This window comes from Scleropages formosus, chromosome 9 (genome assembly GCF_900964775.1).
Source record: "Scleropages formosus chromosome 9, fSclFor1.1, whole genome shotgun sequence".
In the NCBI taxonomy this organism is placed as follows: domain Eukaryota; kingdom Metazoa; phylum Chordata; class Actinopteri; order Osteoglossiformes; family Osteoglossidae; genus Scleropages; species Scleropages formosus.
This window is the reverse complement of record NC_041814.1, coordinates 21683578-21697845: the sequence shown is the minus strand read 5'-3', so window position 1 is coordinate 21697845 and position 14268 is coordinate 21683578. Positions and strand designations below refer to the sequence as shown.

Sequence of the window (14268 nt, the reverse complement as noted above, 5' to 3'; positions counted from 1 at the left end):
GAACAATCTATTATCGTCATTACGTGGCCTGACCTAGTTCACCTTAAGATTGAAATGATGCAGAAATGCAGAAATTAAAGCAAAAAGAAACCACATCATTACGCTACCTGCTGCCACCAGGATAACTGTTTAGTTTCGTCACTTTGTTTTCTTAAGCTTCCCTGTTTGAATCCCACTCTTCTGCCAACATTTTTAAGTACTTACTCCGAATTGGTGCGGTAAGATTACCCAGACATACAAATGGGTTCAGCGCTCTAAAAGCGATTGCTTCATGGGGCCAACAAACACTGTACTGGTCAGAGCTGTTATAATGTGAACGTTCCCAGTTCAAATCCCATCTTCTTCTGTAGTACATTTGATCAAGGTGCTTACCGTGAATCACCCAGGTAGGAATACCTACTACAGAAATTGCCTTGAAACTGTAAATTTAGTTTTTCGAACAGTGTAATTCACCTTGAACAAAAGTGTCAGTTAAATATGGGGCAGCAAGCAGCACAGCGGTTACAGAGAAGGTTTGGACCCCACATCCGATCCTGTTGCACAACACTTGAGAAAGGTTCCTACCCTAACGACCCAGCTGTATATATGGAAGAGTCACTGTAAGGTACATAATGTGGTAACCCTTAAGGCACTTTGGAGAAAAGCATTAGCCACATGAAGAAATGCAGATGAAAGTTGGTAATGATTCCAAAAGCAGAAGGTACCTGAGGACAGCACCTGTATTTGGAATAGAGCGCAGGATGATTATAACGAAGGATGAAGGAGGAGGCTCTCAGGCAGTATGCGTCACCTCGGCTCACCTGCTCATCGGCCACGCCCCCAACGTCCAGGCGCCGCGATCTCTCCGAGGCCACGCCCCTTAGCCGCTGGAGCGTGACCCCCGCGTTCCTGTTGTCCCCCGCCTCGGCGGTCAAAGAGCGTCCGGGCGATACGGCGCCGTTAGCCGCGTAACCGCCGGTCTGCTCCACACCCCTGTCCAGCGCCTCCGTGGCCGTCTGCCGACTTCTAATATCCATTTATAGTAACTGTCTTGTCAATGAAACCAAGTGTGAACGTTTATGTAAGCGTTAATTCCGTGTTAACTGAATTACTACTACTAGGAAACAATCACGTCAGGAATGAAACACATCACGATTAGTTTCACACACACAGAGGCTGTGGTGGGCAGCAGGTGAGGTAACGAACAAGTGAGACACACACAGTAACTAAAAATTAATATTCTTCGCAAAGAACAGCAACTTCTGGTACCCAGTGAAGTTGCACTGTCAGTCGTTAAAAAAATAAAATATATGTATTGACAAAATTTGTTTGGTTGAACTTACCACATCATGATAAAAATTGAAGTTTTGAATTACTGCAAACGGACGGTTTGGATTCGCACAATCTAGTTTGCTTCCGTTCAGCAGCCCCGCCTACTTAGAGATGTTGATTGGTGCTCTTGTCTACACTTTTGAAAACTCCTTGTATCTATTGGTTGAAACCGCTGTCCCGCAGCAAGCCACGCTGAGTTTAATAAACAAGCCAAGGACCCTATCCTCACAGCCGCTTGCCGCTGAGATTTTCGTTTTTGCCTCTCCGAACTCTGGGCGCTGTGCACCAGCACGCGATTGGTCCTATGTGATCATGTGAACAAATGCGAACAATGTGATTGGCCTTGTTCTTCCACTCGCACTGTTAGTGCCCGGAAGACCCGGAAATGCTTTTTCCCCCCCACCGAGAGTAGTTGACTTTAGTCGAACACAGCAGTTATGGGTGAGTTCCGTGGTCGGCTTTCGTTGATATAATAATGTCCTGCTATTGCAGTCTTTCATTTTAACCTCTAATATGTTGATACGAAGTAAACATTTAATCATATATGCACTCTGACTCTAGCCTAGGCTGTGTGCGTAACTAACTGTTCGCTGCAGTGCAGTGCCTGCAGTGCATCGTGATCGTCCGTACGTACAGCTGATGCGACTCACTGTTCGTGACTAACGACTTGTAATTAATTTATTGTTGTTATTAGTTGACTTACATGATATGACCTAGTTAGCTGGGTACTTGGAAGTGGGACTCGAACCAAACCGGATTCAGGTTGATTCATCACACACTTGTACATGACATGATGTATAACAACAATCAACATCATGACATGATGATCATGATGTTGATTAATGCAGTTTGTTTACATTTATTTAGCTAATCATTAATACATGTAGCTGATGCTTTTCTTCAAAGCAAATATGTTCTTCTTTACCCATTGTGCATGTGTAATTTTACTGGAGCACAATGTTAGGGTAAGTACTTTGCTCAGGGCTACTAGAGGGTGGGATTTGAACCTTCAACCTTAGGGTCCAAAAACAGTAGCACTAACCACTATGCTGCCAACTGCCCTGTTTGTTTATATTGCTCAGCGACGCTGCCTCTGTTTACTGTGTATTTTTGAATCGTGAATGTAATTAGTTTGTTTTATCTCATAAGGGAGAAGCAGGTAAGCAATTGAAAGAAAGATGAACTCAAAGTTCCCCTGGTCTATATAGCTGCTACATTGTTGGTCCAGTGTGACATGCACCTTGTAGGGTTGTATAACTGTTCTGCAGGCATCAGATCATTGTTTTTCTTGATGTTATAGAAAAATTGTAATTACAATCCTTAGAACCAGTTCCAGTGGGTTCCGGGGGCTTTTCAGGTAATCCCACGGATGACGGACGTGATGAGTTTTGTTATTGAGGGTTGCAGTTGCCGTTATGCCATCTTGTTCTGCAAGATTCACATCTGTGTGAGAATTTTGGAATGTGCGCTTCCATCTGCTGTAAGTCTTCAGTGAAAATGTATTTTCTTTTGTCCTGTCATTGACGTCATGTTAGAAACTGTCTCTTTTATTGCTCACACTCGTGGAAAGTACATCAACTTAAGCACAGATTTTACAGATGCATTGTGTAAAGCAACTGAACTGCATATTTTAATATTTCATATTTAGCATTCATATACTGTATACGTATACAGTTTTGTGTCACAGCTGCGTACCCTGTATATTTACGTGACTGTTGTGTTGTCATTCTTATCTAGAAGCATTATAATTCCATAGGATGTTCTTAGCACTCAGATAAAGTATTAAAAGGTGGTTTAACTTCAGTCAGAATAAGATTTTGATCCTCAAACCCTTCAAATTTAGGTACACACATGCTCATCAGAATTGATCATTATCTTTTGCCAACTGTTTAACATCCACAGTTAAGTCTGCATAAAATGTAGTCCAATTGAGGTGGGATGTTGTCACAAATTGTACTGAATGGTGCTGTTATTTCAGTCTTCATTCAATGGATCCAGTTAGAATATATAAATGTTTGTGCTTAAATCCCAAAACTATGTAATATACTGCACTCACATGAAAAAGAGTGGTTCCAAGATCAATGTTTAACTTAATACCCCATCAGCATGTTTTTGTCCTTGAATGTGTAAACTTCTGAGCATTATCAGGTTTAACACTTACATGTTTGCAGTTACACTTTTGAAGTAGAAATGCATAGAGTTTAAAATTAGATTGAGGGGGAGCAAGTAGAATTGATGGCATTTTTAAACAAAATGAGTGGATTAAAATATAATCTTTGGAGACAGACATAAGTAAGATCTATGCACGGGCCAAAAGGCTCTGTATAGATTTGGGCAAAAAGAGCATTTAAAAGGATTTATAGCATTTGAACATCTGGCAAGGAATGCTGTCCACTCATTCTGCAGATGTGGTATAATATTTGCCTTGAAAATGCAGGCAGTAACAAGTTGTTTCTTTTCTAAAACTGCTTTTGTGTCTCATGGATGTGTTGCATTTGTTACATGTATATGTTGAAAATACGCTTTATTTTTGCAAGGTTAAAATTCCAGTTCGAAGGATGCAACTGTATTTGGTAACTTAAACAGCCTGCTTATTTCAAACATTGTATTCTTTTAAGTGAAGCAAAAAGAGTTAAACAGGTAACCATTCAGGCAGTAGGCCTTAATTTTCCTATGGTTAATTTATTCTGGTTTTTATGTAAAGCAACTTTTATGGTTTTGTGTTTTATAGTGTCTATTTGTTCTGTTAGATATTTCTCTGCAAATAAATATGAATAAGTGTCTTTCACACAGGTCCTCTCCTGGGTGTCGGGCTAGACCCATGTAACTAAATCTGTATACAAAACTACAGTTTTTCATGGTAGCCTTCAATGCAGTATAATATGATTTATGCAAAAACTCCCTACACCTGTTTTTGCAGCCCATTTATTCAGTACTTATGTACATTAAATTGGTAAATATTTGAAAAGTGATTTCACGAATAATGAAGTCATTCAACAACAATTAATCAGAAGATTAAAGATTAATTAAATGACACAGTGATGAAGACATGCTTTGCCAAGCGAACATTTTCCTGCATTCACGTTGTATTATTATGCACTGCATTGATCTTAACATTTGCCGTCTTTTCATAGAATCAGTGTTCTGCATAGCGATTGTAGGCTGACCCACTTTCTCATGGGAGGACAAGGTGTTTGGCAAATATAGTCTTCTTTTAACCCGAGTCAGTGTTTTATTTGCCTTGCCATTTTAATCATACAGGCATTTGGCACTGCATATAAGAACGAGAGCTGCAGATTTTAAACTCCAAAGTGTGTTTCTGTCCTTGAAAATGAACTTAGCAGAAGACATGTGTTGTTGGCTTCATTCAGCGTATTTTATATAGGACACCCAATTTTCAAGGAAATAAATTCTGAGTTTTTAAATACGCTGACACTTTTTTTTTTTTTATATTCTTGTTGCAGAAGTTCAGTGTTAACTTTAGCATATTAGAACTTCACGATATTATCATTAACTTTTTCTCTTCTTTTTTTTTTTCTTCAGTCTTTTAGCATGGAGCCACTAAATGTTTCATGAGTTTTTAAGTTGTTTTTTCCCGAGAAGTCCTGTACTTATTACTTATACAGACTTTGCATCTTCCACCTTTGGACACACGGAATCAATTAATTCTTTTCAATAATTTATGTCCTGCGCAAACTGGATTAAGCAAGGCACATATCTTCATGTCAGCCTTGTTTTAAAGGATGTTTTTCAGACATTAACTTACCCCTGACCCTCCAGCTTTCAGAATTCTTCAGTGATTAGGGAAATAGGGTTGCCTTGATAAAGCATTAGTGTGCGACAGCCAAGGCCTCAGACCCTGATGCATTTAAACACATTCATTTTTTATGATACCCAGCCATAACAATTAGTCTGGTCAGTGAGTGGATAATTTCTAGTGTCCTTGTGAGCCGTTTTCAGGATGACATCACTTTCATGAGTTCTGAAACTGACGTTCTCATCAGTTTTGATCTGATGGACATCACTAACACCCTGAGCAGGGAGGAGAAGAAGGTTACGCCACTCCACGCCGCACAAGGTTTTGTCGGAGCTTTTACGCAAATTAATTTAGCTGACAACTTAATTTAGAAAATGTATGGTTTCATTCCTTTAATGCTGCATTAAACTTAGTTCCCTCAGATGTGGTTTGCATTCGGCCCACTTCGCAATGGGGCATTTCTAGAATGGCAGTGGTGCTCAATGAAGTGGAGGTGTGATGTCACTTTAAAGCAGAAGATTGCTCGATGATGGACTGCCTCGACGCTTACTCTCATACGCTTAACATTAATACAAAAAACAGTTCAGTTGAATGTCATATTGTTAAACAGTATCCCTTTCAGTAGCTACTGACCATTGGCTGTTGTCATACTACTATGAAAGAAATAATTACTTAATGTAACGTTTATTGTGGGGAAATGCCAGGTGCCTGCCCTTGGCTTTTTTTTTTTTTTAACCTGATGTTTGTATTAGCAAAAGTGTAAATATCTGTATGGTTACTTTTGTTAACTCTGAACATTTTAGAAAATTGCCAAAATCCTTATGTGTAACATAAATGTGCAATACAGAAACTTCTGTGTAATTTATTGTATTTAGCTCAAGTCAATAAACTTCTTTGCTTAATAAGTAATCTTATAATTATTGTTTGGCTGAATGTTTTTTATGTTGACATCTTTTAGAAATTATTACTTTATTTATACATCAACATTATTATCACCTCAAACTATATAGCATCAATGCATTCCTGGTAGAGACCATTGGTTGAGTCCAAACTTTGTGTTAACTCTCTCTCGTTCACTCACTCGCATACACAGAATTACGGCTTGTCCTGCTCAAGTTGGCGACAGATCTGGAGCTTATCCTGAATTCACTGGGCACAAGGCTAGGGGGTTATACCCTGGATGGGATTCCAGTCTGTTGCAGACATTGTGTTAGTAGCAACTGTAATGTCTTAGTGAATTACATACTTTCACTCACTGTTGATAACTGCTTGTCCGGTTGAGGGTCACGGTGCTCCAAAGCCTGTCCCAGAAACATAGGTAGAGTATATTCTCAACATGACGCCAGTCTATCACAGGATAATCACACACACACATTCACTATCAGGTAAACACAGTATGGACAGTTTAGAGTTTCCAGTTTACCTGAAAGGAATATCTCTGGACTGCAGTAGAACACCAGAGTACCAAGACAAAACCCACGTGAGCACTGTGGGAACATGTAAACTCCATATAGTCTGAGCAGGGATTGAACCTGTGAGATCACACAGCCCGCTATGCCACCATACTTCTACGTACTTTTCGTGTTACTTAAGTGTTTGAACTCCAGGGACTGAAGTTTCTATCCCCCAGTTGAGTGGTCAGTATGGCCACATTTAGACTGAACTCTTTAGCTCTACATATCTTTTATCATCTGAGGGCCTTATTTTCTTTCAAGGGAGTTTGAGAGCTGTCATTTTCTTTAAGTCCTTTGTAACCTACTGTGATGTATCCTCCTGCTGCGTGTTTTATGCTTACTTGAAAAATATTAATGTACATATGTTATGAATTGGTTTTGTTTCTAATGCATGTGTTGTACCTGTTTTATTTTTTAATGTTACATAGTAGGATACGGTGCATCACAGTGGCACAGCAAGTAGTACTGTTGTCTCACAGCACCTACATGGTGTGAGAGGACATAGGTTTGTCTCCCATTCAGTCTGGAATTTTATGGTAAGCCCCTCCCTTAACATCTCCATCCATCCATACATTATCGGTACGTGCTTGTCCAAGTCAGGGTATACCCTGTAGGGGACACCGGTCCATGACAGGGCAATTGTACACACATAGCCTGAGCTGTAAGGTACCAGTGCCACCAGCTCTGCTGCTCTCTCTTTGAATCAGTGCAGTAAAATTGCTGGGTTCTGGGCCAAGGTCCTTACACCAAAATAGATTTTATGTAAAGATAATTAAATCAGCCTACAGGCAGTGTAGAATGTGACCAGTTACAGTTTGCCAAAAATGTCTTCTCTTGGTGCTGATGGATGTGTGAACGATGCGGTCTCTGTCATATGGATGGTCGTTCTATAACTCGGGTAAGGTATGTGTGTTGTACAGTTTATACAGCGCAGGGCCTCTGTTTAATTGCAGTAAACATAGCTATTGATTCAGAGTTTCGATGATTGCTTAAGAACATAGATTTCATCTCCTGTAGTTAAAGCCTTGTAAATTTAAATGCTTAATTTTTATAGGCATGGCCCATTGACAGAAGTGTCTAGCTGTAATATATCTGGAAGGTATGCTGCTGTCTGAAGGGACATGTCAATAGTAATCCTGGTATTGATGGCAGCTCTGTAGGAGATGTTATTTGCCCCAGCTAACATCCATGTGATCTTCTAAATCATAATTACATTAATATTGACAGGTCCTTGACAATAGTCACATTACTATTGATAGGGCTCTGTCAATAATGTGTTTCCAAATAAAACATGTTCATTCATAACTTGTAAACTGTTCAATAAATGCTTTGAAAAAGAATATCGGGACTTTGTATCCCCCAAGTGAAGCGGAGCTATCGTTTTTCTCTTTTTTTTTCCCCCCCCATCCGCCTAGCCCAGTGCTGCCTCACATCGATAGGGATTCCCTAAAAATCAGGCCATGACGCAACCTGCCTGGATTCGCCTGAGAAACACAGCTGGCGCTCCAACTGCGTCTCAGTTTGTACTTGGAGATGAATCAGATTCTGTCATACTGGGCAAATATCCTTTTCCTGTCTTTTGTGTTTTTTTGCTTCCACATATATAAAGAAATGATTGTTTATTGCTAATGACAGTATTATTTTTACTAGCCTGAATTTTACAGCTTTTTTTTTTTAACCAGATCACTGAAAGTATCTGAGACTCATTACTGTGATCTGTGTTCAGTTCGGGAAAAATGAGCTGAGTAAATTCTGCCTGCTGTTGCACAACAAAACTTGAGATGGCACTGCTCTTAATAATCGCGTTTACAGGTTTTTCCTTTTAACCGTTTCAGGGAAAGCGTCCGCGCCAGCCGGCGGTAAGCGGCGAGGAATCGCGTTGCGTCACAGCTGCGAGATCCTATACACAAGCCGTCGGAGTGCAATAGTTCTGCACAGCGGATGTTTACCGCTTTGCCCAGACCCGTGCAGTTCGGATAATCTCCTGTGATGTGATTTGTCCACACGCTCAATGCCCAGGGGGGACCAGCGTAGGACCTCCTGGTCCTGTGCTCTGCAGAGCTTTAAAGGAATATATTACGGGTTTTACATGTGAAAAGTGATTTCGACCCAAATGCAGAAGCGCGTGACGGTTTCCCTTTTTCTGCTTGCAGATGAAGCAGGGGGAGCCGGGCCCTCGGCGGAGGACAGCTCGAGTGTCTCTACTCCAGTGTTGAGAGTAAGCCAGCTTGATGCTTTTGAACTGGATGCAGCTCTGGAGCAGCTCCTTTGGTCACAGTTCTACCAGTGTTTCCAGCACCTCAGGCCTGGGCTCCTCACCCCCTTTGAGCCAGAACTAAAAGCACTTCTGCAGCTCCTCCTGTGGAGATTCACCGTGTACTCTAAGAGCGCCACCGTGGGGCAGGCCCTGCTCAACATCAGATATAAGAACGACCTCTCCCAGGCGCAGCGCTACCGGCCCATGAGTCACCAGCAAAAGCTCTGGTTTGCTCTGTGCACCGTGGGGGAGAAGTGGCTCAAAGAGAGGTCCCACGGTCTGTTCCTGAATCGCCCAGCTGACTCCCACGTGCACAAAGTGAGGCGCATCCTCGCTGCCTTGGGTGGCTTGGCCAAAGTGGCCAGCCTGCTCAACTTCCTCTATTTCTTGCAGTGGGGCAGGTTCCCGACGCTCACTGAGCGGCTGCTGGGCGTGCGGGCAGTATTCACTCGGCCCCCAGGACCCCGAGACATGGGCTTCCAGCACGCCACGCGTGAGCTTTTGTGGCACGGCTTTGCCGAGTTCCTCATCTTCCTCTTCCCTTTGGTCAGCATCCGCAGGCTGAGAGCCGCTGTGCACACCCTGCTCCCATGGGCCGAGATCAAGGGTGACTCCCGCAGTCTGGGGGCCTGCCTACCCGCCGCATGTGCAATCTGCAGCGAGTGGCCCACTATGCCACACACCATCGGCTGTGAGCATGTCTTCTGCTACTACTGCGTCAAGAGCCACGCCATCGCCGAAATGTGCTTCTCCTGCCCAAAATGTGGGCTGGAACTCAAGGCTCTTGAATCTCTTAAAATGCAGATTGAGATGACTGAATTTCATTGATCTCATCATGTGTTTGTGCCCATGTATCATAAACATAAGTTTTAATTAAACGTCCTGCGACCCAGCAGAACATGGTTTTTCCATACATTTCTTGGAAATTGCCCTTCCGCCAAACTTTGGATGTCCAGCATAAAGTGCGTTTAGACTGGGCATCATAGCTTGTACAGATTGTACAGAGATACATTTTAAAGTGTATGTCCTCTGGAGTGGATAATTTCAATTTCCTAAAATTGTCTTTAATTTAGTATTTAATTCTCTTTCTATGGAGGGTTTATTTTGTAAATAAAAAAAAAAAAAAAAAATGATAATCTAACAGTCATCCTACCCAGGGTGTACCGCCCTCAGCCTTGCACCCAATGCTTCTGGGATAGGCACCAGATCACTGGGACAAAGCAGTTACTTAAATTTGAAGGATGGCTAATCTGACAAATATAGAAAACAAACACTATATAAAACAATCCTGAACTTGTATTCTGATCCCTTTATCGAGCATTGAGTTAAAGTACTTCGCAGCTCTGGGTTCTTTTTTCTTCCTTGTTTTGATATGAATTGCTAAATAGAAATGGTTTCCATTTCTCTTCTGTTTAATGAGTTGGATGGAAAATAAACATGACACGGGGCTTGAGTGCGGACCCATTCTAATTTCCGTTATTCGTGTACAGTGCAGATTTGGCAGGAACATCAAGGAGACCTCATGACAGATTGGATGGGTGAACTCTCCCCCGGCTGTCCTTTCGGCCATGGTAAACCCTAACAAAACCCGGTTGGACGGCGGAGCTCTGGAACGAAATATGCACTAATGCCGGTAATGACTGCGCAGACGGTTATTTATTCTGGCGTTAACCTTCCCGAATGAGCCGCGCCTGAGGCAAAATGCACCCAAGTGGGCTGAGGCCTCCTGGAAAGTCCCGCCTTTTTTGATCACTCTGTCTTAATTACATATTGTAAAGGCAATCAATCTTTTCACTTGGCGTGATAGGCTTCTTCGGTAGCTGCTGTGTGTGTGTGTGTGCGTGCGTGCGTGCGTGCGTGCGTGCCCTAACAATAAAACAAAGGAATTGAAGTGGTTAAAATGTTCATGTCATGTATGAACTTTGAATGTCTTTGTATTTGGCAGCGATTCTCACACATGTAAGAAAACAAGGGAATTGTAAAGCTTTTGCCCCATAGTATATTTGTGCTTTAAAATAATTTTTTATTGTTTATGAAACAGTACATTCATGATAATATAATATGAAGAATGTGACATCTTAGCAGAATCAGATTATGTCCATATACACAGGTGTGCTGATAATGATATCATGCTTTATATTCAGATGATGTGTGTTTTCTGTAAGACTAGGAAAATTCAACAGCTGATGCTTTTGCATTAGGTTTTAATGGGAAAGATGAAAGATAATTTAAATACATTTAAATTATGTATATGTACAGGCTCATGCACACAATATGTATCTCAGTTGTAAAACTTCGCGATTCATCTGTCACTTGATTTCTGAGCATATTATATTGTATGCTTCTAAACACAAACAACAGTGACATTTATTTTTACCAAGATGTTCCCGGTAACATGCACATTCTAGTGTCAACTTGTTCATTGTTCATTGTTTATTTGCATATTTGTTTACTGACAAAAATAGTGTTTTCTCTCTGAAAACAGTCATTGCAAATGTAGTTTACCTGGATTTTAGTCTCTGTGCTTTCTCCTATGTAGAAATAATTTCTCAGTATCATAAATTGTGACAGAAATGTTTTTTTACACCTAGATTTTAAATAACTCGTATTTAATGTTTTTACCCTGAAATTGTAATTTTCCGAATTGGAAATAAACTATGTTAGATGCTGATTGGGCCAGTAGATAGCATAGTGGTTAGAGCATCTCCTTCCCCGGTAAAGATCCTGCCCCTGCTGTAGTATCCTTGATCAAGGTACTTAACCTAAATTAATTTTGTAAGAATTATCCTGCTGTATTGATGGGTAAATAATTGTAAGTGGCTTAATGTACAAATCTAACATTGTACGTCACTTAGGAATGCATCAGCTTAATAAATATTAATAAAGACCATCTTAATGAATATTAAAATAGAACAGGAAAATTACTTAAAAATAGGAAAGTCGCATAAATGTAAATAAGTAAATGATAATTTTAACCTGAGAATGTAATGCAGAAAGATAAGTGTTAATGAGCAGTGTGCATACCTCCAGCAATTTGTTTTTACCTAAATGTGTGACGTATAAATATATAAAGGTGTCTAAAGGAAAGCCTCGTATAGGACATGAAACAACAGCTTCTGCTGAATAGTGCACCGCTTCCTCTCTGCAGAGATAGGAATATCGGAGCTAAACGATGGCCATCTAATTGATAATGACCTCTGACACCAACCCCCATGCAGGAGAATGTCATTCTCAAACAGAAAAGGCCCTATCTGCACACGTGAGGAAAGGAGGGACAACTGCGCTAGTTTTGTGACATTTTTGACAATAAATATGCAGCACACAGCAACTTGTAAAAATTGTGTTGGATTTAATTGAGCGCTTGCATTCCTGGCTGCGCTGAACATTTGGCATGCAGGCACGTCTTGATAAAACATAATACAATGTGAAAAAAGATGAATGCTGCCATTAATCTAGTTTACATTTAGTTACAGGCACTTGAACTATTATCCTTTATCACACAGAATCACATTTGCAATGTAAAGTGCCAGTCTCCACCGGCTATGCACATAATATGTCGATTGTAAAACAATTTAAATTGCAGATTTCCCCCATGTTTCCTTCCACCTGCAGCTTTAAAAGATGAGTATTAAAGCAGAGAATTCTAACTGGATTGACACTTTGATGAGTCATTTTAAATATGATAACTGTAATGATAATCTGTTTAATGGAAATGCAGATGTTATTTATTATGCTCCTCTGACGTATGGGGAATTTGTAACATCAGTGAATAAACTAGGGACATCTTTTTTAACTCTGTTGCATGTAACATCACATCCAGTAAATATTTTATGGTTCACATGAGTTTAAAAAAATACATGCACAAAAAATGGTTTTCATGAAGTCATTGCTTTGGAGATGTCGTAAAACTTCTTTCAGTATACATCAATTTCAAGCAAAGCTCATACATTTGAGTGTGTCGTAAGGATCGCGTACTCTGGAGTGGCTCTTATCTGAAAAATACACCTTTGTGGGGCTATTTATCTGCAAACCTGCTTATACGTGTCAAACAGAATTCTTATTGATTGAGAACATCTCAGGTTAACTGTTAGGACAGCCCAAAAAAGCCTGCTGATTTTTCACACAAATACAAAAGAAATCGTATGCAAATCTTTAAATCGCCAAGCCTCTTATCATGCCGTCATGAGCAATTTTTTTGGCTCCTGCAGAAAAATAAATATATAAACAAACACAATGACACTCCCAGAGTTGCATGATGGAAAGCAAAGTCGTTTATCGGAAACACTGCGGTAACAAATAGGGCAGGAAGGAGTAACATAGCTAAGTATTTCTTCTTTCTTTCCTAAGAATTGGCTAAGCATGATGATGATTATTATTATTGTTCTTATTATAAAGACAGGGTAGAAACCAGTGTGGAGAAGGTCACACTTGCGTGCCGCTGAAAGATTCGGGAATGTGTGGTACCACGAAGCATTTAATGGCCATGGGGAATTATTGGGTCTTACAGCCCAAGGTGATGCAGGTTTCAGTCAGGTCTGGAGCGCTCCTTGCACTGATGTCTAATACATACAAAATTGCAAATAATCTTCATACATCCTTGCAGATGTCCTCTCGAATTTCCTGAAGCTTACGTGGAAGCAACCTGCTTTAAAGTTCGAATAACTTCAGCAAATTTGACTAAAACTCGGCTGGTGCGGAGAAAAATGCCATGGCGTGCCGAACAAAGGTGCGCGGGATCCGCGGGATTTAAAAGTATATCTTTTCAGGTCTGCACATCTAAAAACATACACAGCAGGAATCTGTCCTACCATTTTCTTCAAAAGGGCATGTCAGTGTAGTTATAATGCGGTAAGTGTGGGGTAACTAACTTGTGTTAGGATTCTGATTGCGCCACCTAAGTTCAGGACACAAATATACTTAAAACTACACCAGGGGATTTGATTCAGCTTAGTTTTCTAACCCAGTAGCCAGCAGACATTTATTTTGAAAACTGTTCTGAAGAATCGCTTTGAAAATGATGATCGGTGCTCAATTCTGCTGGTCCTTTTGGAGGACACTGGGGCTTTCTCATGAGGGTGAGACTCACCTTCAGGGCTGTCTGTAAGCACCCTCACAAGATACACATTTTCTTGTTTCTACAAAAGAAGTCTAGAAATGACAAAAAAAAAAAAAACAACAAGAAAAATGACAGCCTCATGCGAAAAGGTTTTTTTCTTTTCTTTTTTTTTTTTTTTTTTTTAAAACCGCTATAGTCGTTTTTATCGGGCTTGTGTCCTTTGCGCAGGACAGCGCTTCTTTGTGTTTTCAGTCATTACCACTCGACCCTGTAAGCATGTGACTCATCAATATTTCAGTCTATGTTTTAAGTTCTTTTCAAGTACAAGCAAATTTTATGTAAGGTCAGTCATTTGGAGTTACTAAAAATTCCATGTGACATGCCTGGTTATATAAGACAATGAAACACAAAACAAGCGAAAATAGCGTTTTAG

The 14268-nt window shown here is 40.5% G+C and overlaps 2 protein-coding genes across 3 annotated transcripts in view; one reads left to right on the top strand and one right to left on the bottom strand.

Annotated features, from left to right (window-relative positions):
• LOC108935404 (centriolin-like) overlaps nt 1–1400 on the bottom strand; it is a 115955-nt gene extending 114555 nt beyond the window's left edge. Inside the window, exons 1-2 of the mRNA XM_018753978.2 lie at nt 1323–1400; nt 801–1029 (exon numbers count right to left, since the gene is read on the bottom strand). Coding sequence (XP_018609494.2) covers nt 801–1016 — 216 coding nt within the window. The 5' untranslated portion in view covers nt 1017–1029; nt 1323–1400. The remainder of the gene's footprint in view (nt 1–800; nt 1030–1322) is intronic.
• A 296-nt stretch (nt 1401–1696) lies between these two features.
• On the top strand, nt 1697–10550 carry pex2 (peroxisomal biogenesis factor 2). Of its 2 annotated transcripts, XM_018753917.2 has the most exons (3): nt 1697–1752; nt 8676–9097; nt 9173–10550. In XM_018753917.2, exons 1-3 carry the CDS (start codon nt 1749–1751, stop codon nt 9605–9607), a joined length of 861 nt encoding a protein of 286 aa, XP_018609433.2. In that variant the 5' UTR covers nt 1697–1748; the 3' UTR covers nt 9608–10550. The 2 variants fall into 2 exon arrangements, with proteins under 2 accessions (XP_018609433.2, XP_018609432.2); XM_018753916.2 differs by having other exon boundaries at nt 8676–10550.
• The last annotated feature ends 3718 nt before the right edge of the window (nt 10551–14268 follow it).